The sequence below is a fragment of the Pseudophryne corroboree genome, chromosome 2 (assembly GCF_028390025.1).
Source record: "Pseudophryne corroboree isolate aPseCor3 chromosome 2, aPseCor3.hap2, whole genome shotgun sequence".
NCBI classification, from domain to species: Eukaryota; Metazoa; Chordata; class Amphibia; order Anura; family Myobatrachidae; genus Pseudophryne; species Pseudophryne corroboree.
Window position 1 is genome coordinate 670,200,431 of NC_086445.1, and position 24,114 is coordinate 670,224,544.

The window sequence follows — 24,114 nt, forward strand, 5'->3', positions numbered from 1 at the left end:
TTTGGCAGGAGTAGGGGTAGACTTCTGCTCTTGGGAACCGGGAACCGCTGCAGACTTCTTTCTTTTTCCCCTTCCCCTACCTGCAAAGAAGGGGGAACCTCTCGTCTTTCTGTATTTATTGGGCCGAAAGGACTGCATGTGCGGGTGATAGGTCTTTTTTGCCGGTGCACACGCAGAGGGCAAAAATGTCGACTTACCTGCGGTACCCGCTGAGACTAACGCATCCAGGCCATAGCCAAATAAGACCTCACCTTTATATGGGAGAGCCTCCATGTTTCTTTTGGCGAAACCACAATGCCCGCCTAGCCGACACTGCCATGGTAGCGGCTTGTGAACTCAAGAGTCCAATATCCTTCATTGCTTCCAGCATGTAGGCGGCAGCGTCCGTGATATTCCCTAACTTAAGGAGTATCTCATCTTTATCAATTGTGTCAATTTCTGAAGACACGCTTTCTGACCATTTTTCAATAGCGCGACTCACCCACGAGCAGGCAATAGTGGGCCTACATAAATTTGGCTACATAAATGGATTTCAATGTTGTTTCCTTTTGACGGTCTGCCGGCTCCTTAAGTGAAGCCGTGCCAAGTGCAGGGAGAATTACCTTCTTTATCAACCTGGAAAGTGCACTATCTAACACAGGGGGTGATTCCCATTTATCCTGTCTTCAGCCGGGAAAGGGTAAGCTATCTGAATCCTTTTGGGAATACGAAATTTCATTCAGGATTCACCCACATCCCTTCAAAGAGAGCATTTAGTTCGTGTGAAGGAGGGAACGTGACTTTGGATTTATTTTCCTTATAAAAATAAGCCTTCTCCTGAGGTACAGGAGTGGTTTCTGTAACCTCCAACACGTCCCTTATAGCCACAATCATATATTGTATACTTTTCGCCAATTTCTGATCTATCTCTCTGGAGTCACTATCGTCGACACAAGAATCAGAGTCCGTGTCGGTATCAGTGTTTACAATATTCGCAAATGGTCTCTTATGTGACCCAGAGGGGCCGCCTGCATAAGGAATAACAGAATCCTGAAAAATCACATCTTCCACAGATATTCTCCAGCATGCACCCTTAGATTCAGACTTATCTAATCTTTGGTTAATCAGATGCATATTGTCACGTTGTTAGGTTCCTGGTGCTCAGAACAAGGGAGATGTTATGAAGCGAGTCCAGAGCACCAGGACGTAATGCTGGGAAAGGGGAATGGAAAGGGAATAGCCCCTGGCGCCCTATCTCCGTTGTCTCGCCCGTGCTGTCAGTACACTCTTGCGAGACTATGGTTGCTTGAGCCCATGGCAGCGGCGTTTGAAGGGCGGATTACGTCTGCCCAACTTCGATGCCCCCTCAGGTCTTAATGAGAGACAAAGAGTGAACCGAGACAGGGTGATAACTAGGGGCCCTCTGACTAAACAACAAGGCCAGGGGCTACTAACAAACCTAAAACCAAAGTATGTGCGGCTTGCCGCCAAAGGAAAAGAACAACAAAGGAAATGCTGACCACACGCCGACACAATACTTTTGTGTACCGGCGGTGACAGCATAAGCAGAACCCTCTGCAAAACACCAGTGACAGAAATAATAAGGGAATACAGCGGCCTAGGCTGACGGACGCGGCAGTGCCGCTACTCACGGAACCGGTACGAATACTGGCAAACGGACAGGAACTCCCAATGCTGCTGACACAGACTCTCAGAACTGGAGGACAGGCAGAATCCCAAACGACAGACCGGTGGACACCAAGAAGCCAGAAACTTGACCAGGCACAGGCAAAGGCACTGGACCTCAGGACAGGAACGCCTCACGGCAGGACACGGGATCAGACATAGGAATCGACACAGGGACTGACACAGGAATCGACACAGGAAGCAGCTCGACTGACACTGCTACACAGGAGCTCAGGAACTAGCAGGAACCAAGCTCAGAACTCAAGCAGACTGGAAACCCAGAAATATCACCAGCCTCTGTGAATAGCACTGAGCCAGCATATAACAGAGAGGCCTAATTAATAATCTCATGCAGCTGCCCTGTTGCATGACTCCAAACTGACAAGATGCAATTAGCAGCCAGGTGAGGCTGAACACATGGGAACAAGCTGCAATTACACAGACTCACCAGCGGCAGCAACCAAGAGTACTCTTAAACAGAGCAACGGGAAATCCTGGCCTGCGAAACAACTTATAAACATAAAATAGGAATGAACCACTACCTGTGGTTCATAACAGTATCCCCTCCTTAAGGGTGAGTTCCGAGCACCCCATGACACCCACGGGGAACATGAACAGAAGAATAACATAAAATACCTAACTGACATGCAAAACAGGAATGAGACACAGCCGTGGCTCATAACAGTACCCCCTCCCTTGAGGAGGGGTCAAAGGACCCCAAAATACAGACTATCCAAAACAAGGGATACAAAAAAAAAACTGACACACTGGTCTAACAGACACGAAAACAGAAACAAGCTGCAACCACAGCTTGTAACAGTGCCCTCCCCCTGACGGTGGCCACTGGACACAAGATAAGGAAAAAAAATCCTTTTTTTTATATCAAGGCAAGAGTAAAAAATTATTTCTTTTTCTTCTTCTTCTTTTTACAAAGCTCTTTAGGTCTGACCAAGGTAATTCCCCAAACATTGTCTGAACTGATGGTACCACCCAGAAAGGCTGCGTTCAAATCAGAGACAGGTTTCTTACCCTTGGGAGCTGAACTTTCTGGCAAAGTACTATTATTAGAAGAAGTCAGAAAAGCACATCCTGCAGTCAAAACAACGGGCTGGGACTCTTGTGCCGAGTTTACAGTATTTGGTGGACTCTCAGCAGACAAGACGGGTGACTTAGAGGAACCTGAACCAATTTCTTTGGAACCATATCTTTTAATAATTGCATCACTGAATGCTGGGGGATCCTGAAGAATGGGATCTTCAGCTTTCATTAGGCTGGTCGCCCACTCAAAAAGCTCTCCTCTAAAAGAATAAATCAGATAAAGCACAAGGTTCTCTGAAGTGATGCCCAGAAATGGTCTAGACAACATAATAATGTAATAGTGTTTGTAAAGCGCCAGAAATTGGGCTAAGTCCCCATCAAAGATTATGGATGTTGAGATATCAGAGTCAGGATCTGTTTCCTTCCCATCTGACTGACTGGAGTGCTTTGCTAGGACCTGGTCACTATTGACCTTACTCGAGGCTGAGACTCTCTGAACCCCACCCGGGGCAGTGACTTTCTGAACCCCACCAGGGGCAGTGACTTTCTGAACCCCACCCGGGGCAGTGGCCTCCGGGAACCCCGCTGGGGCAGTGGCCTCCGGGAACCCCGCTGGGGTCAGCACCTCGGATTCTTTTACTGGGACCGAGCCGTCGGCCTCCCCCACTGGGACCGAGCCATCGGCCTCCCTCTCTGAGTCGATAATTATCGAAACTTCTCCCGGGACTATGACTTCCGGGACTTTTGCTGAAGCTATAACCTTCAGCACCTCCACTAATGCTACGCCTCTTAAGTTCTTTCCTGGGGAAGCGACCTCTAGACCCTTCTTAGAGGCTGCGTCTCTCGAGACCCCACTTGGGGATATTACTTCAAATATCCCTTCTGGGGTTTTGCTTCTCGAGTTCTCTTCTAGCACTATGGTTTTAGATACCCTTTCTGGGGTTACGCTCTTCAAGTCCCTACCTGGGGTAACAGCTTCTGAGACCCCTTCAGGTATGGAAACCTGAGCTATAATATTTGATGTCCCTCTATAAGCTAGAGCATCGGGTACTGCTCCAGCGCTCTGGGCATCGGGCACCGCACCAGCACTCTGGGCATCGGGCACCGCTCCAGCACTCTGGGCATCGGGCACCGCTCCAGCACTCTGGGCATCGGGCACCGCTCCAGCACTCTGGGAAACAGGCACCACTCCAGGACCCTGGGCAACGGGCACCACTCCAGGACCCTGGGCATCGGGCACCACTCCAGGGGCTTGCAACTCTGCTTCAACAGGAACCTCAAGAGAGGAGAGAAACATTATCTTTTGATTCCTGAATCTATAATGGGGCTCCCTTACCCAAGGACCCCAATTATAGGACAGAGAGCTTTTTAGTGTGGGTTGTGTGACAAGTACCTCTGCCACAGTAGAGACAGGAGTAGGTCTTGTATCCTGACTCAACTTGGCCAGAGGGCAAGACTCGTCACCACACTTTGGCTTGCGCAACTCACAGGTCTGCAGATAGTGGCCTAAACCCCCACAATATAGGCATAAGTTTAAGTTTCTGCGACGCAGACGCACCTCTTCTGAGAGCCTGGGCCGCAGAAAACTTTTAAACCTTTTCTCTTCAATTAAACCAGAGGATTCTCTTGTCACCATACTGTGAACAAGAGTCTCTTTAGAGATAGATGTACTCTCAACGACTTCTGGCAAGATGAGCAAGATTTTAGTCAGAAGGTTTTGCAGTTGCTTTAGGGATTGCTGCAAAACTTCTAGTCGCTCTGGTCTCAAAGCACTGAAAGCAGAGTTCAGGGCTGCGAGAGATGCCTGTAGGGCTTGCATAGTAGACATAGAAGGATATAAAACTAGACAAGACAAGGCAAGACAAGGCAAGACTAGACAAGGCAAGACTAAATTTTTAAACTAGACAAAACAAGACTGGTTTTTTTTTTTGGTTTTTTTTTAAATACCGGACAGGATTCCGCACACTGAGTTCTAGACAGGACTGGATTCTAAACACCGGATTGGATTCTGCACACTAAATTCAAGACAGGACTGGATTCTAAACACCGGATTGGATTCTGCACACGGAATTCTAAACAGGACTGGATTCTAAACACCGGATTGGATTCTGCACATTGAATTCTAGACAGGGCTGGATTCTAGACTAGACACTGGACTGGGCCAAAAAAGAAAAAAAGTTTTATTTCTTTTTTGTGGTATGGCTGGTGATAATGTTAGGTTCCTGGTGCTCAGAACAAGGGAGATGTTATGAAGCGAGTCCAGAGCACCAGGACGTAATGCTGGGAAAGGGGAATGGAAAGGGAATAGCCCCTGGCGCCCTATCTCCGTTGTCTCGCCCGTGCTGTCAGTACACTCTTGCGAGACTATGGTTGCTTGAGCCCATGGCAGCCGCGTTTGAAGGGCGGATTACGTCTGCCTAACTTCGATGCCCCCTCAGGTCTTAATGAGAGACAAAGAGTGAACCGAGACAGGGTGATAACAAGGGGCCCTCTGACTAAACAACAAGGCCAGGGGCTACTAACAAACCTAAAACCAAAGTATGTGCGGCTTGCCGCCAAAGGAAAAGAACAACAAAGGAAACGCTGACCACACGCCGACACAATACTTTTGTGTACCGGCAGTGACAGCATAAGCAGAACCCTCTGCAAAACACCAGTGACAGAAATAATAAGGGAATACAGCGGCCTAGGCCGACGGACGCGGCAGTGCCGCTACTCACGGAACCGGTACGAATACTGGCAAACGGACAGGAACTCCCAATGCTGCTGACACAGACTCTCAGAACTGGAGGACAGGCAGAATCCCAAACGACAGACCGGTGGACACCAAGAAGCCAGAAACTTGACCAGGCACAGGCAAAGGCACTGGACCTCAGGACAGGAACGCCTCACGGCAGGACACGGGATCAGACATAGGAATCGACACAGGGACTGACACAGGAATCGACACAGGAAGCAGCTCGACTGACACTGCTACACAGGAGCTCAGGAACTAGCAGGAACCAAGCTCAGAACTCAAGCAGACTGGAAACCCAGAAATATCACCAGCCTCTGTGAATAGCACTGAGCCAGCATATAACAGAGAGGCCTAATTAATAATCTCATGCAGCTGCCCTGTTGCATGACTCCAAACTGACAAGATGCAATTAGCAGCCAGGTGAGGCTGAACACATGGGAACAAGCTGCAATTACACAGACTCACCAGCGGCAGCAACCAAGAGTACTCTTAAACAGAGCAACGGGAAATCCTGGCCTGCAAACCAACTTATAAACATAAAATAGGAATGAACCACTACCTGTGGTTCATAACAGTATCCCCTCCTTAAGGGTGAGTTCCGAGCACCCCATGACCCTATCCGTTTGATAGATAGACAGTGTCTAGTTAGACAGTCAATAGATAGACACCATATATTAGACAGACATTAGGTCGACAGGGTCAAAAGGTCGACAGGGTCAAAAGGTCGACATGGAAAAGGTCGACAGGTCAAAAGGTCGACAGGTCAAAAGGTCGACATGAAAATGGTCGACATAAAAAGATAGACAAATGTTTTTTTTTAAATGTAACATGTTTTTGGATTATTTCATACTTTCTCTATCCATGTCGGCATAGAGTTGGTTATAAACCTTGTGGCGAGCGCAGCGAGCCACCGTGCCCGAAGCGTGGCGAGCGAAGCGAGCCCCGCGAGGTTATGCCTTTCTACAATTGGGGGTCCCAGATGACAAAACTATCCACACAAACCACAAAAATGCAAAAAACATGGTCTACCTTTTTCATGTCGACCATTTTCATGTCGACCTTTTGACCCTGTCGACCTTTTGACCTGTCGACCTTTTCCATGTCGACCTTTTTACTCTGTCGACCTTTTGACCCTGTCGACCTAATGTCCATCTAACATATGGTGTCTATCTATTGACTGTCTAACTAGACACTATCTATCTTTCATACCGGAACCCCCCATGACACCCACGGGGAACATAAACAGAAGAATAACATAAAATACCTAACTGACATGCAAAACAGGAATGAGCCACAGCCGTGGCTCATAACACACGTACCTCTTTCACCCATTCAGGCTCTTGGTGTGCCGGCAGCGCCACCACATTACAAGTCTGTGTCCCTAAAATGGCTTCCTCCGGGGAGGAACTCCCTACCTCAGACATGCCTCACATGTGTACAGCACACTCACAGACACACTGGGACTTATTTGGGGACAGACCCACAGTAAAATCTGTCAGAGGAACACAGTATAGGAGCAGCCAGTTCACAATCCAAGTGCCAGTAATGAGTGTGAACACAGAATGCCCACAGCCAAATAGCGCTTTTATACAGTTAATCACACTATAAAATTGCACAACGCCCCGTGCCCCCCCAAATATCACCCTGTACTTGTCAGAAGTGGAGGAGAGGACCAGCGTGTTCTCTGCAGCCCGAAGATAGATAAAAATAAGAATTTACTTACCGATAATTCTATTTCTCGGAGTCCGTAGTGGATGCTGGGGTTCCTGAAAGGACCATGGGGAATAGCGGCTCCGCAGGAGACAGGGCACAAAAGTAAAGCTTTTACAGGTCAGGTGGTGTGTACTGGCTCCTCCCCCTATGACCCTCCTCCAGACTCCAGTTAGATACTGTGCCCGGACGAGCGTACACAATAAGGGAGGATTTTGAATCCCGGGTAAGACTCATACCAGCCACACCAATCACACCGTACAACTTGTGATCTAAACCCAGTTAACAGTATGATAACAGAGGAGCCTCTGAAAGATGGCTTCCTAAACAATAACCCGAATTAGTTAACAATAACTATGTACAAGTATTGCAGATAATCCGCACTTGGGATGGGCGCCCAGCATCCACTACGGACTCCGAGAAATAGAATTATCGGTAAGTAAATTCTTATTTTCTCTATCGTCCTAAGTGGATGCTGGGGTTCCTGAAAGGACCATGGGGATTATACCAAAGCTCCCAAACGGGCGGGAGAGTGCGGATGACTCTGCAGCACCGAATGAGAGAACTCCAGGTCCTCCTTTGCCAGGGTATCAAATTTGTAAAAATTTACAAACGTGGGGGGCGTGGCCTGGACGCTGAGTAGAGAGGTCCTGTTCCTGCTGAGCTCCTGCTTAAGCCTGCACAGAACCCTTATTTGTGTAGGTGCATCTTCCCCTAAACATTTTGAAAACAACACACAGGGGCTGCGGATCATACCCTGCACGAGGGAACCTAACCTAGAGGCCGCTGAGCTACTCTCCGACCCGCGGCCTACTTCACAGCCAAGATCCGGGGCCTCGAGTTTGGAGCTTACCCGTGTTTGGGCTCCAGCCCCGCGTGAAGACCCGGAAGCTTCATAGAGGGACGGCTCTCTCCCCCTCTCCCGCGACTCCTGTGACCGGGGCTCCGGCCGGGCTCGCGACGGGACAGCTGCTGAGCCTTGCAGCCGACGAGGGACCCTCCGCGCACCAGCCGGGCGCGCGCCTGACCACTGCCGTCGGCCATCTTGCGGACCGGAGGTAGGGAGACCGCAGCGCTCCCCGCTCCCACCATTTTCACCCAGCTTGCCTCCCGTCTCGCCTCCTGCCCGCCAGGCTGGTCCTGCACTTGGGTACCGGTACCTGTGCACTGAAAGTGTGACGCGCTGTGCGGGGATCCGCCGCGTGATCACCCTCACCTGACCCCGTCCCCCTCCTTCTGAGCACCGCTGATCTCCTCTGCTTCACAGTCACACCGAGACCTCCTCACCCGACGTCCCGGAGAGGCCCTCGGGCAACTGTCAGCGGCAACAACCCAGTGGACGGTAGGTCCGCGAACGCCACCCACGGGAGGTGCCCATCCCTCCAGCTGCTCACCCCTCCCCCCCAAGCACAACAGGCTGAGAGGTCTCCCACATAACACCACAATTACCCCCCTTATTTCAATATTGAAGGGGCTGAAAGTCATATCCCCCGCAGTCTGCATCCATTCCAGTTAGGGGCAGAAGGAGGCGATCTAGCTCTTGCGGGCGACGATCACCAAGCCCCACATCCTCCCCGCGACCCACCCCAGTCCCCAGGTGAACGGAGCCTAAAGCATACCATATACCTCTGCCGCATCACCCTCGGGACGGACCGAGACCCCACCCTACCTTGGACTGGCAGCCAGGTTTAGCATCTCTCCCAGCTTTGATCTGTTCCTGCAATCACACCCTCCACCACAATGTTCATAGTGACCTCCACAATGTGATCGCTCTCTAACCTGTCTGCCGCCACTCATGCATGTCTGAGTAACACGAAACCTCTATAAATGTGACTGAGTACCCCTGTTCCATCACCATCAGCTGTCGGGTCTCTCCCCTGAAACACGTCTCTCTAGGATCTACAGTGCGCTGCTGCTGATGAGAAATGGCTCCTACAAAGAAAAAAGAGACATTACCTCCGAAAGTCTCCAACCCCCCACGTAAATCTCTTCAAATATCCCCTCTACAAAGCGTATCATCTCCCTCTGCCACAATGGACCCCTTGGGCCCCAATGTTCTGTCCACGGCCTTCTCAGTGTCGGGAGTGGACTGCGAGTCGGATGCCCCCCTAACCGTAAGATCTCTATGCCAGATCCTGTCCGCCTTCAAATCTGAACTCTCTAAAGATCTGACCTCTGCTATCCGCGAGGTCAAAACTGAGCTGGTCGCTTTGGGAGACAGGACGGATCATTTAGAACGCAAGATGGAGGAATTGGTCACCTCTCACAATGACCTACTTTCATCCCATGATCGCCAACAGCAAGATCTGGACCAATTCAAATCCAAATTGGCGGATATGGAGGACAGATCAAGGCGGAACAACATAAAAATCCGAGGCATCCCAGACTCAGTTCCCAATTCGGAACTGGAAGCTTACGCCACTGCCCTATTTAAGAAACTCCTCCCAAAAGCGGGCGACTCGGAACTCCTGATTGATCGCATCCACCGACTCCCTAGACCCCGATCCGTCTCGTCCGACCTCCCTAAAGACACCCTCCTACGAGTCCATTTCTTCCCAGTTAAGGAGCGCATTATGAGGGCCGCTAGAGAATCCAACAACACTGACATCCTAGGGGGACTCCAAATATTCCAAGACTTCTCAGCCGCTACCATAGCAAAGAGACGTGCTTTTACCCCCATCACCCTCGCTTTAAGATCCCACGACATCCGCTACCGATGGGGATTCCCGGTTAAACTGATAATCTCGTATGAAGACTCGACCTACACAATCTCCTCTCTGGATGCAGGTGTGAAGCTGCTGCTGGACTGGGACATTTCCATCGCGAAACCGTCCACTTCTGCACGTGCCACCACCGTCAGCCATGACTGGTCGAATTCCTGAATATGTGGATAGCTGAGTTGGATCTTCCCAAAATACACCCACCAACACCTCTGGTCCTCGGAGGCTGCAGATCCTTCTCCCCCTTGTATGGGGGAACTGAAAATATCCTTTTTATGTCTCTTTCTGCAATTGACATGATATGTTTTACTATAAGTTTGTCTTATAGATCTACAAGTTATGGGACTACTCCCTCACATGTTGTTTAAATGTTGTTTTATCATCATGGGCGACATAACGCCCGGTTACAGACACCTACTATTTACCTGTTCATGTTCTAGGGTGCACCTATTCCCTAATTCCAGTTGCCCACATAAGATGTTAGCGCCCTAGGGTAATTCCTTTAGAAGTGGTTATTGAGTGGCGGCGCAGGTTTACCCAGCCCGCCTCCGCCTTTTTCCGTACTACTGCAAACCCCCGAATGTTTTCCCCTTCCCCTGCAGTAGTCATGCAGGTCCAATATACCGGACCTTTTCTTTTTGTTGTTTACCTCCTCCTCACTCATTTTAAACCTGATCCCTATCTTCCCCACATCCCCTCCCTCTTTGCGAGTTCCAGACTCGGCCCATGCCCCTGCCTTCCACTGCCTATCAGTACTCGATACAGATACGCCTCAACAGATCATCAGAGACCTCCCTTTATCACACCTAACCTAGATCACCAATGCTGAACCTCATTTCTCTTAATGTCAAAGGACTGAACTCTCCAAATAAGCGTAGGCTAGCCCTCTCCTTCTTCCACCAGCAAAAAGCAGATGTAGTAGCGCTACAAGAAACCCACTTCTCTTCTAACAACCCCCCCCTCTTTAAGAACAGCCATTTTCCAGTGGGTTTCTTTGCCAATGGCCCTTCCAAAAGAAATGGTGTGGCCATCCTTTTCAACAAAAATGTCTCCTTTTCCCTACATTCTCAAATCTCAGACAAAAATGGCCGGTACATTATCCTCACAGGCCTCCTGGATGACAAGCCGGTTACTCTGGTATCCTTATACGCACCTAACTCTAACCAGGTCCCCTTTCTGAGAAAACTATTCCTCACTATACGGAATGCACAAAAGGGCTCTTTGGTGGTTTTGGGTGACTATAATCTTGTCTTAGACCCTAAAATGGACAAGTCCCGACACTTCCCCCACTCTGTCCCATCCTCCACCTCTGGCCCATCCCTTGCCTTCCGCAACTTGCTTGCAGAATTCGACCTATACGATGTCTGGAGGACACAAAACCCCTCAGGACGAGATTACACATTCCATTCCCTTGTCCATAATTCTTACTCCAGAATTGACATGATTCTCTGCGATAAATGGTCCCTCCAGAGAACTAAAAATATAGATATCCTGCCAATCACATGGTCGGACCACGCCCCAGTTCTCTGGAAGTGGAACCTTCAAGGTACCTATAACCCTTTCCGGCAATGGCGCCTATACCCCTATCTTCTGAATAATCCTCTGTCAAAAAAAATAATCTCTGACTCCATTGACTCCTACTTAGCCACAAATTCCCCCCAAGATACCTCCCCTATCACCCATTGGTGTGCTTTTAAAGCTGTTACCCGAGGTGCCGCCATTCAAGCCGGCGCCACTCTCAAAAAACAAGCCCAACAACAGCAAAAGACACTGGAAAACGACCTGCTAGACCTCGAGACCAAGAATAGGGCTCTCCCCTCCAAAACACTTAAAATCGAGATCTCCAAAGTCCGAGCCCAGCTACAAAAGTTGCTCCTCGCTCGCACCCAAGCGGCTTTGAATAGAATGCGCCACAAATTTTATCTACTAGGCAACAAAGCAGGCAAAATGCTAGCACGCAAACTCCGTGTCCAACAAGCTAGGAATAAAATTAAATGTATCTATTCTCCCACCAAGCAAAAAATCCTGAACCCCAAAGATATTACGAACCAATTCGCCAACTACTACGCCAAACTATATAACCTAGCAACTGACCCTTCCACCCCCCAACCCACCCCTCCGTCCATTTCTTCCTTTCTAGATGGTCTTTCCCTCCCAACCCTCACACAGGACCAGCTGGCCTCTCTGAATTCCGCATGGTCCGAAGACGAAATTTCAGCAGCAATTAAGTCCACTCCCAAGAATAAAGCACCCGGTCCAGACGGCTTTATTTCTGATTTCTATTCTACTTTCCGTGTCGCCCTCTCACCCCTCCTGACTACGCTATATAACACATTCTCAGAACACGGCTCCCTCCCCCCAGAACTCTTAGAAGCGCGTATTGTTACAATTCCTAAACCCGGAAAAGACCCCGCCTTTGTACATAACTACCGACCAATAGCGCTCCTAAACTGCGATATCAAATTATATGCTAAAATGATTGCCACACGTATCAACAAGTTCCTCCCCTCCCTGATACACCAGGATCAGACTGGATTCGTCCCTGGGAGACAACCGTCTGACAACACACGCCGGGTCTTCAACTTGATAGATTCCCTAGCTGGAGATCAGGGCCTTCTTTTGCTATCGTTAGACGCAGAGAAGGCTTTTGACAGATTAAATTGGATGTACATGCGCCAAACCCTCCTTAGATTCGGATTCAAAGACCGTATCCTATCCTCTATCCTAGCACTATACAGCTCTCCTACGGCCCGTGTGTATAACGGGGGCTTCTTATCCGACCCTTTCCCCATCACGAATGGCACCAGGCAAGGCTGCCCCTTATCCCCCCTAATCTTTGTCCTATCAATCGAACCCCTGGCAACTAAAATAAGAGACAATCCCCACATACCTCCGATTCGATTTGGCACATCCCTACACAAACTGAGCCTCTTCGCAGATGATGTCCTCCTCTTTATTTCTAACCCTACTACAACTCTCCCAGTCCTGCATTCTGTTCTAGATGCCTACAGCCTCGCATCTTACTATAAATTAAATACAACTAAAACAGACGCCCTTCCCCTCAACCTATCTCATTCCATCCCAGCACTCCGAGCCTCCTTTCCATACAACTGGCGAACTAGCACGATAAAATATCTGGGTATCAATATCCCTATCTCCACTGCAGACGCTTTCTCTGTCAACTTAACCCCCTTGATTGAGTCATTAGAAGCACTTACGAAAGCATGGTCTTCCTACGAGGTCTCTTGGCTGGGACGGATGGCGACATTTAAAATGTCCTTGCTGCCTAAACTCATGTACCTCTTCCGTACAATACCATATCCTTTCCCAAAGAAAGCCATTCAAACCTGCTCCTCTATTATGTCTAAATATATCTGGTCCTCAAAACCACCCTTAATGGCTCTTTCAAGAATGACCCTGCCAAGAGCGCTAGGAGGTCTCAACATACCTAATATTCCACTTTACCAGGAAGCTTCCCTCTTAGCCCCCATTAAATATTATTTCACAACCTGTTTGCACACTGGCTGGAGGGAGCTGGAACAAATAAGGTCGAATCCAATTCCACTAGCTGACCTTTTCCGCATCCCAAAGTCGCTCCGACCCACCCAACCGTCCCTCCTCCCCTCCACGCAAGCCGCCCTGCAAGCATGGGACTCCCTATCAGCCTCTCTAACATCCACCATCTCCCTTTTCCCCCAAATATCCATCACTACACTAGCACAAATGATTCCGCACCTCAATCTATCCAAATGGAAACGCGCAGGAATATCATCCCTAGGCGACTTACTCGACGGACTCTACTTAAAATCCTTCTCAACCCTCCAGTCACAATACTCACTCCCAGCTTCAGAACTCTTCCATTATATGCAAGTAGCACACTGGTGGAAGACGATCCCTCCTACCTACCCAACGCCCCACACAAGCTCACATACCCTATTTTCTCGCCTTTCCCTACCAGAATCCAAAGGCGACATCACATACTGGTATAAACTTCGGCTAACTCCTACCTCCCCCCCCAAATCAAATGCCCAAAAGAAATGGGAACAGGACTTGGGCAAAACCCTATCCCCCAATGACTGGCGCCAAGTTTTCTTAATCTCGTACTCTATGTCCCAGTGCTTAAACCACACTGAAATGCATATAAAACTGGTGAACAGAATTTACCAAACCCCAGAGCGAATCCACAAATTCTGGCCCTCTCACAGCAATAAGTGCTGGAGACTCTGCGGCTCAGTGGGTCACATCTTCCACATATTCTGGTCGTGCCCAAAGATCACTAAATATTGGCTGGATGTTTTTGAGCTAATAAATAAAGTTCTGTCCATCCACCTGGCACCAGACCCAACTCTAGCGTTACTGCAAGTTGTCCCCTCATCAATAACCCCAGATGCCAGATATGTCCTGGGCCACATTCTGATAGCCGCGCGAGCAAACCTAGCCCAAATGTGGAAACAATCCACTCCCCCTATCCTGGTAAGAGCTATCCATAAGATAAATCACCATTTCCTTATGGAAACGGAATCCGCCTCCTCCTCTCTTAAATACTCCTCCCTCAAAGCGAGATGGTCAATGTGGCAAAGCTTTGTCTCTTCGTCGGAAGGGTCCCAATATTTCCATAACCCCACCACTCCCTCACCCAGTCCGACCCTGCAAACAAAGATAGCCTGACCTAAACCACACCCCCACTCCTATTATACCTCCCAATACCTAGGCAATCACCCCTCCGTACCTTCGACAAAGGGGGCCCCCCAACTAGAACTCTCTCCCGCTATCATCCCCTAACGAGTACCAATAAATACTGCCCAATAAGGTTGGGTCATATCTGTCACACCGCAATGTATAGAATCTCTACGTGTCTCCCCCTTCTTTGATGTATTATTCTCACTGAGCCCCGAAGTACTACTCCCCTGACCCTAGTCTGGACTCCTACCCCCCCCCCCCTCCCCCATCTATATACCTTCCGTTCATATCCTTGCAATGCATTGTATTGTTGTATTACCCCCCCCATGTTTTTTCTTTTACCTTTCTTTATTCTGTACCCCATAAAAATTGCTTATCTCTTTCAATAAAAACTAATGATTTAAAAAAAAAAAAAAAATTTACAAACGTGTTCTCCCCTGACCACGTAGCTGCTCGGCAGAGTTGTAATGCCGAGACCCCTCGGGCAGCCGCCCAAGATGAGCCCACCTTCCTTGCGGAATGGGCCTTAACAGATTTAGGCTGTGGCAGGCCTGCCACAGAATGTACAAGTTGAATTTTGTTACAAATCCAACGAGCAATCGACTGCTTAGAAGCAGGTGCACCCAACTTGTTGGGTGCATACAGTATAAACAGCGAGTCAGATTTTCTGACTCCAGCCGTCCTTTAAATGTATATTTTTAAGGCTCTGACAACGTCCAACCACTTGGCGTCCTTCAAGTCGTCTGTAGCCGCAGGCACTACAATAGGCTGGTTCAGGTGAAACGCTGATACCACCTTAGGGAGAAAATGCGGACGCGTCCGCAGCTCTGCCCTATGTCGAATGGAAAATTAAATAAGGGCTTTTATAAAACAAAGCCGCCAGTTCAGATACTCTCCCGGCCGAAGCCAGGGCCAGTAACATAGTCACTTTCCATGTGAGATATTTCAAATCCACATTCTTTAGTGGTTCAAACCAATTGGATTTGAGGAAATCTAAAACTACATTTAGATCCCACGGTGCCACCTTAGGCACCACAGGAGGCTGTATATGCAGTACTCCTTTGATAAAAATCTGGACCTCAGGGACTGAGGCCAATTCTTTTTGGAAGAATATTGATAGGGCCGAAATTTGAACCTTAATAGATCCCAATTTGAGACCCATAGACAATCCTGATTGCAGGAAATGTAGGAAAACGACCCAGTTGAAATTCCTCCATCGGAGCACTCCGCTGCTCGCACCACGCAACATATTTTCGCCAAATACGGCGATAATGCTTCGCGGTGACTTCCTTCCTTGCCTTTATCAAGGTAGGAATGACTTCTTCTGGAATGCCTTTTCCTTTTAGGATCTGGCATTCAAACGCCATGCCGTCAAACGCAGCCGCGGTAAGTCTTGAAAAAGACAAGGACCCTGCTGAAGCAGGTCCCTTCTCAGAAGTATAGGCCACGGATCGTCCGTGACCATCTCTTGAAGTTCCGGGTACCAAGTCCTTCTTGGCCAATCCGGAGCCACTAGTCTTACTCCTCTTTGCCGTATAATCCTCAATACCTTTGGTATGAGAGGCAGAGGAGGAAACACATATACCGACTGGTACACCCAAGGTGTTACCAGCGCGTCCACAGCTATTGCCTGCGGATCTCTTGACCTGGCGCAATACCTGTCCAGTGTTTTGTTGAGGCGAGACGCCATCATGTCCACCATTGGTTTTACCCAACGGTTTAATAGCATGTGGAAAACTTCTGGATGAAGTCCCCACTCTCCCGAGTGAAGGTCGTGTCTGCTGAGGAAGTCTGCTTCCCAGTTGTCCACGCCCGGGATGAATACTGCTGACAGTGCTATCACGTGATTCTCCGCCCAGCGAAGGATCCTGGCAGCTTCTGCCATTGCCCTCCTGCTTCTTGTGCCGCCCTGTCTGTTTACATGGGCGACTGCCGTGATGTTGTCCGACTGGATCAACACCGGTCTTCCTTGAAGCAGAGGTTCCGCCTGGCTTAGAGCATTGTAGATTGCTCTTAGTTCCAGAATGCTTATGTGAAGAGACTTTTTCAGGCTCGACCACACTCCCTGGAAATTTCTTCCCTGTGTGACTGCTCCCCAGCCTCTCAGGCTGGCATCCGTGGTCACCAGGATCCAATCCTGCATGCCGAATCTGCGGCCCTCCAATAGATGAGCCTCCTGCAACCACCACAGAAGGGATACCCTTGTCCTCGGCGACAGGGTTATCCGCAGGTGCATCTGAAGATGCGACCCTGACCATTTGTCCAACAGATCCCTTTGCATGGAATCTGCCGAAAGGGATTGCTTCGTAAGAAGCTACCATTTTTTCCCAGGACTCTTGTGCATTGATGTACAGACACCTTTCCTGGTTTTAGGAGGTTCCTGACCAGGTCAGATAACTCCTTGGCTTTTTCTTCGGGAAGAAAAACCTTTTTCTGAACTGTGTCCAGAATCATCCCCAGGAACAGCAGACGAGTTGTCGGCATTAATTGGGATTTTGGAATATTCAGAATCCATCCGTGCTGCTTTAGCACCTCTTGAGATAGTGCTAAACCCATCTCTAGCTGTTCTCTGGACCTTGCCCTTATTAGGAGATCGTCCAAGTATGGGATAATTAATACGCCTTTTCTTCGAAGAAGAAATATTATCTCGGCCATTACCTTTGTAAAGACCCGAGGTGCCGTGGACAAACCAAACGGCAGCGTCTGAAACTGATAGTGACAGTTTTGTACAACGAACCTGAGGTACCCCTGGTGTGAGGGGTAATTGGAACGTGAAGATACGCATCCTTGATGTCCAAGGATACCATAAAGTCCCCTTCTTCCAGGTTCGCTATCACTGCTCTGAGTGACTCCATCTTGAACTTGAACTTCTTTATGTACAGGTTCAAGGACTTCAGATTTAGAATAGGCCTTACCGAGCCATCCGGCTTCGGTACCACAAAAAGAGTGGAATAATACCCCTTCCCTTGTTGTAGAAGAGGTACCTTGACTATCACCTGCTGAGAATACAGCTTGTGAATGGCTTCCAAAACCGTCTCCCTTTCTGAGGGGGACGTTGGTAAAGCAGACTTCAGGAAACGGCGAAGTGGCTCTGTCTCTAATTTCAACCTGTACCCCTGAGATATTATCTGCAGGATCCAGGGATTTACCTGCGAGTGAGCCCACTGCGCGCTGTAATTCTTGAGACGACCGCCTACCGCCCCCGAGTCCGCTTGCGAAGCCCCAGCGTCATGCTGAGGCTTTTGTAGAAGCCGGGGAGGGCTTCTGTTCCTGGGAAGGAGCTGCCTGTTGCTGTCTCTTCCCTCGTCCTCTGCCTCGTGGCAGATATGAATAGCCCTTTGCTCTCTTATTTTTAAAGGAACGAAAGGGCTGCGGTTGAAAGGTCGGTGCCTTTTTCTGTTGGGGAGTGACTTGAGGTAGAAAGGTGGATTTCCCGGCCGTAGCCGTGGCCACCAAATCCGATAGACCGACCCCAAATAACTCCTCTACGCATCGCCTGTCCACTGTCGTGTCCATAAAGCTCTTCTGGCCGAAATGGACATAGCACTTACCCGTGATGCCAGTGTGCAGATATCTCTCTGTGCATCACGCATATAAAGAAATGCATCCTTTATTTGTTCTAACGACAGTAAAATATTGTCCCTGTCCAGGGTATCAATATTTTCGATCAGGGACTCTGACCAAACTACCCCAGCACTGCACATCCAGGCAGTCGCAATAGCTGGTCGTAGTATAACACCTGCATGTGTGTATATACCTTTTTGGATATTTTCCATCCTCCTATCTGATGGATCTTTAAGTGCGGCCGTCTCAGGAGAGGGTAACGCCACTTGTTTTGATAAGCGTGTTAGCGCTTTGTCCACCCTAGGAGGTGTTTCCCAGCGCTCCCTAACCTCTGGCGGGAAAGGGTATAAAGCCAATAACTTCTTTGAAATTAGCAGTTTTTTATCGGGGCACCCCACGCTTCATCACACACGTCATTTAATTCTTCTGATTCGGTAAAAACTACTGGTAGTTTTTTCACACCCCACATAATACCCTGTTTAGTGGTACCTGTAGTATCAGCTAAATGTAACATCTCCTTTATTGCCAAAATCATATAACGTGTGGCCCTACTGGAAAATACGGTTGATTCGTCACCTTCACCACCGGAATCAGTGCCTGTGTCTGGGTCTGTGTCGACCGACTGAGGCAAGGGGCGTTTTACAGCCCCTGACGGTGTTTGAGGCGCCTGGACAGGCACTAATTGAGTGTCCGGCCGCCTCATGTCGGCAAACGACTGCTTAAGCAAGTTGACGCTATCCCGTAATTCCACAAATAAAGGCATCCATTCTGGTGTCGACCCCCTAGGAGGTGACATCCTCATATTTGGCAATTGCTCCGCCTCCACACCAATAACGTCCTCATACATGTCGACACACACGTACCGACACACAGCAGACACACAGGGAATGCTCTATACGAAGACAGGACCCACTAGCCCTTTGGGGAGACAGAGGGAGAGTCTGCCAGCACACACCAAAAAACGCTATATATGACAGGGATAGCCTTATGATTAAGTGCTCCCTTATAGCTGCTTTTATATTAATATATTGCCATTTATTTTGCCCCCCCTCTCTGTTATACCCTGTTTCTGTAGTGCAGTGCAGGGGAGAGACCTGGGAGCCTTCCTGACCAGCGGAGCTGTGACAGAAAATGGCGCCGTGTGCTGAGGAGATAGGCCCCGCCCCTTTTTCGGCGGGCTCGTCTCCCGCTATTTAGTACATTTAGGCAGGGGTAAATATCTCCATATAGCCTCTGGGGCTATATGTGAGGTATTTTTAGCCTTTTTAAAAGGTTTTCATTTGCCTCCCAGGGCGCCCCCCCCCCAGCGCCCTGCACCCTCAGTGACTGCCGTGTGAAGTGTGCTGAGAGGAAAATGGCGCACAGCTGCAGTGCTGTGCGCTACCTTAAGAAGACTGCAGGAGTCTTCAGCCGCCGATTCTGGACCTCTTCTTGCTTCAGCATCTGTGAGGGGGCCGGCGGCGTGGCTCCGGTGACCATCCAGGCTGTACCTGTGATCGTCCCTCTGGAGCTTCATGTCCAGTAGCCAAGAAGCCAATCCATCCTGCACGCAGGTGAGTTCACTTCTTCTCCCCTCTGTCCCTCGTTGCAGTGATCCTGTTGCCAGCAGGAATCACTGTAAAATAAAAAACCTAAGCTAAACTCTCTAAGCAGCTCTTTATGAGAGCCACCTAGAATTGCACCCTTCTCGGCCGGGCACAAAAATCTAACTGGAGTCTGGAGGAGGGTCATAGGGGGAGGAGCCAGTACACACCACCTGACCTGTAAAAGCTTTACTTTTGTGCCCTGTCTCCTGCGGAGCCGCTATTCCCCATGGTCCTTTCAGGAACCCCAGCATCCACTTAGGACGATAGAGAAATGGCGCTGAGCAGTGTACTGGCTGCCTGAGGAAGAAGCTCCGCCCCAGCAATGGCGCGTCCTTACACTCAGTACTCACAGTAATATTTATACTGGCGGGGGTAGGGCTGTGCCAGCGGCACCTTATGCCCCCTTTTAGCCAGTTTTGAGGTATATTTTTGCTGCCCCCCCTGCACCCAGCAGTGTCTGTGTGTCTGGGCAGCAATGGTGCCGTCACTTACTTGATAGAGGTTTATTCTTCTCATACTCACCTGTCTTCTGACTTCTGGCTCTGCGAGGGGGGTGACGGCGTGCTGTGGGAGTGAGCATCTAGACACGGCTAGCGTTCAGTACCCTTCATGAAGAGTCAGTTACTCACTGACTGGGCGCCGTCGGGGATGATGTGCCGCAACCTATGATGTAACTCCGCTGCATCGCCTACTGTAGGGTCACTCCTGGGCCGCATCTCAGTCACCTGACAGCCCAGTACTGCCTGGGCCATGTTACATGGACGCTTAGTTGTAACGGACGCCATCCCTTCAGGGTGCTCTCAACTCTATCAGCACCTTAAAGATGTCGTTCCTGTTTGGGTTCCAAGGACACCCCCAACCGGCCCCCATTCTGTCCAGGCCAAGGACGCCAGAACGGCCAGTCCCCCCTTAATGACAGCCGTGATCGTAGGCACTGTAAAGTTGGATACACACTATAAACGTACATACACACTGGGCGTTTATGCCCAGCAATGATCGTTGACATCGCTGGGCTGAAATGTGCTCAGTGCATACACACTGACTGCTTTTCCCCGCTGCACAGCGATGTCAACGGGGGTGAACGGCTTTCCATAGCAGGACGCTATGGAAAGCCGCTCACCCCACCATTCATCTACTGGTAATACCAGTAGATGAACGGCGACCGCCAACGATAAAGCGGGAGCGCGCATCAGCACTCACCGCTTGTGCATACACACTGGGCGGCTTTGAGCTGAAAGCAGCTCAACACACCAATAGTGAGCTGCTTTCAGCTCAAAATCGCCCAGTGTGTATGGGCCTTTAGATTATCTGTCCAATCTTTCTGGTTGGAACCAAAATCTAGTAATGTATGGGACAACCGACCATTTGCTCCAAAACACTGGAAAACAGACAAAAATGGACATTCAGACAAATTGGTTAAATCCATTTGATTTAAATAATGTATCCAAACGACCAGTTTTTACCCTTTTCTGGCTTTGGGAAGCAAATGGCTGATTGTTATTTGCACCCATATATTAAACCAAATTCTCACTTCAAGCAGAAAGATTGGACAGATAATGCATATACAGCTTTAGGCTGATGGCAACACAGAAGACAACAGCGAAGGTGTGTACACACGGTGAGATTTGGGCTAACCCCGATTCTCACTGTGCGATAGGGACTAGTTCATTATTGCAAGACTAAGATGACTGTGCTTGCGATACTGACTGTGTACGATTTTGGCTAAGTGTCAATTTTGACTATACTTTTATACTAGATAGTCAAAATTGACTTGCCGGCACAGTCTATCTAGGCTTGCGATACCGACCTCGCAGAACCGCGCATCGGTATCGTATCGTGATCGCAAGGAGACTTTCACCTTGCGATCTGCACTAACTTTTCTTGCGATTTTGACTATATAGTCAAAATCGAAAGAAAAAATCTTACCGTGTGTACACACATTAAGGGGTCTATTCATGTAAGAATGCGATGTTTATGTTTAACTTTTCACTAAACATCGCATTCTTATTTCAGGTTTTTTTTTTCAGATTTCTAACGCAATTCATTAATACTTACCTGTTCCCTGATGTGATGCGGTATCCGGCTGTTCCGCGATCCCAGCTTCTCCAGTCTTCTCTCTTCATACCGCGGCTGGGGTCTTCTGCACATGCGCAATGTGTGTCCCCCACCTCCAGGTGTCATCTGCGCATGCGCCGGGGAAACGAGACCTCCAGCAGCGGGCAAGGGTAGCAAGGAGGAGGTGACCCGGCATATGCAAATGCATATGCCCTGTGCTCCTGATTGGCTCTTGTCACGGAAGGGGGCGGGGAGAAGGCAGGAGATGGACGTCTTCATTGCTCTTCTCCTGTACAAGCCTCCCCATCGCCTGTCTGAGGTGGCGATGGGGTTTTGCGAAGGGTAATGGAAAGTAGGGCTTTCCGTTCATACATGAATTGCAGTCACCATACAAACGTATGGTGATGCGATTCAGCCACAGAGCAGGGGTGCCGCTGGGGAAGTCAGGGACTTCTCCACGGTAACCCGCTCTGTGAATTGCGGTAAGCAGAGAAAAGCCATGTTTACCGCAAAACAGGGCTTTTCTCTGCTGCATGAATAGACCCCTGAGATGTCACACATTCTTGCGCAACAACTAATGGCAAATAAAAGCTGTATAATAGTATCAATTTGAGCTGCAGAAGTATTAAACAAATAACAATGATTCCTAAAGAGAGCACTAACCACTTGTCCAATGTGATTAGGAATCCCTCAATGTGCCTATAAAGGGCAGTCAAGACATAGCTAATGTCAACTTTGATACTCCAATTCCAAATAATTATTTGGATCGTTCCTTATTTTGAGGAAAGGAGGAGAGAGAGAGGGGGTGAGAGAGAAAGAGAGAGAGAGGGAGAGAGATGCAGTACCTACACTTAGATTAGCTCCTTATGACGCAGCATCTTCAGAACACACATATATGCTACCAGAATAGTGCATTATGATTAGCACGATTTCCATACATGCATCGCGAATTTGTGCTTTTGTACTTGGGGATTCTACCTCTAGCAGCCAGGTAGCCAGCAGTTTCCGCATCTCCAACGTTATTTCTAGCTGATGGCAGTGGCTGCCACTTTGCTCTCTTTGCCGCCTTTCGTGAGCTAAAAGGTTCCATAGGACGCGGGGATCTCTGAGCAGCTGCGGGTCTGGCACTGCACGGGCAGCCGGCAGAGCGCTACTGTTCCCGCCCAGACGCTCCATATCGCTACTTCTGCTGCTGTGGTCTCTCTTCCTGCGAATAGCCTGGGAAGAGCGGGATAATATATAGCTGACAAACACGTGGGCGTGGTATGTCCCAGAGAGAAAGAGCCACGAAGACTAGTATAGTTGTTTTTATAGATGGTATAACGTTTACATGTACTATCTTCAAATGATGACGTTATGTTTACAGTTTGAAACTAATGGAATTACTTATTTTGTATCAGTTCCATATTAATATACTGATCAGTATTTTTGGTATGTTTGGTATGCAATTACATACCCTCCGACAATTTACACATAAAGGGGGACATGTACTAAGCAGTGATAAAAGTGTTGAAGTGAGCCAGTGGAGAAGTTGCCCATGACAACCAATCAGCTGCTCTGTATACTTTTATAGTATGCAAATTGTAAATGTTATATCAATACTGATTGGTTGCCATAGGCAACTTCTCCACTGGCTCACTTCTCCACTTTTATCACTGCTTAGTACATCTCCCCCATAAACCGGTACAAATTCGAAAAGGGGGCATGGTCACGGGCAAAAGACCACGCCCTTTTTCCTATACTTTCAATGGAAGTTTGGAGAGACAAAAATCGGTACAAACCATAAAAAAGGGTATCTGCCAAAAAGGTGCAGTTGGAGGGTATGCAATTATATACTGGGACCACCTAAATAAGCTGTTCCTCGTGTTTAGGGTATAAACTGTCTAATTTAATTTTTATTAGTCTTGTAGTAGATATGTAATATGACATTTCTATTAGGCTGGGTACACACTTGGCAATGTGAACCCAATATATCGTCAAATTCGGCGGATCGGATGATGTATCATTCACATCGTCCAGTGTGTATTCACTATATCGTTAACAATGCGTGCTCCCGCAGGTCGTTAACGATGTACAATATCTTTAGTTTTCACCTTGAAATCTAAAGATATTGGGGGTAATTCTGAGTTGATCGCAGCAGGGATTTTGTTAGCAATTGGGCAAAACCATGTGCACTGCAGGGGAGGCAGATATAACATGTGCAGAGAGCAGGGCCGTAACTACGTGTGTGCCAAGTGGGCTTGGCACACAGCGCAGTTGCCCTGAGGGCGCACGGCCAGCGGCATGTAATGAGTCAAATTGACTCATTACATGCCGCCTCTGCTGTGTGCGCCGTGCGCCGCGCTGTGGAGGGGGAAGA

General features: G+C 48.9%; 1 protein-coding gene across 1 annotated transcript in view; it reads right to left on the reverse strand.

Moving 5' to 3' along the window:
• Window positions 1–22,971, reverse strand: part of CCND3 (cyclin D3) — a 160,269-nt gene extending 137,298 nt beyond the window's left edge. Inside the window, exon 1 of the mRNA XM_063955082.1 lies at window positions 22,734–22,971. Within this exon, the coding sequence (XP_063811152.1) occupies window positions 22,734–22,931 (198 nt within the window). The 5' untranslated portion in view covers window positions 22,932–22,971. The remainder of the gene's footprint in view (window positions 1–22,733) is intronic.
• Window positions 22,972–24,114: the final 1,143 nt, after the last annotated feature.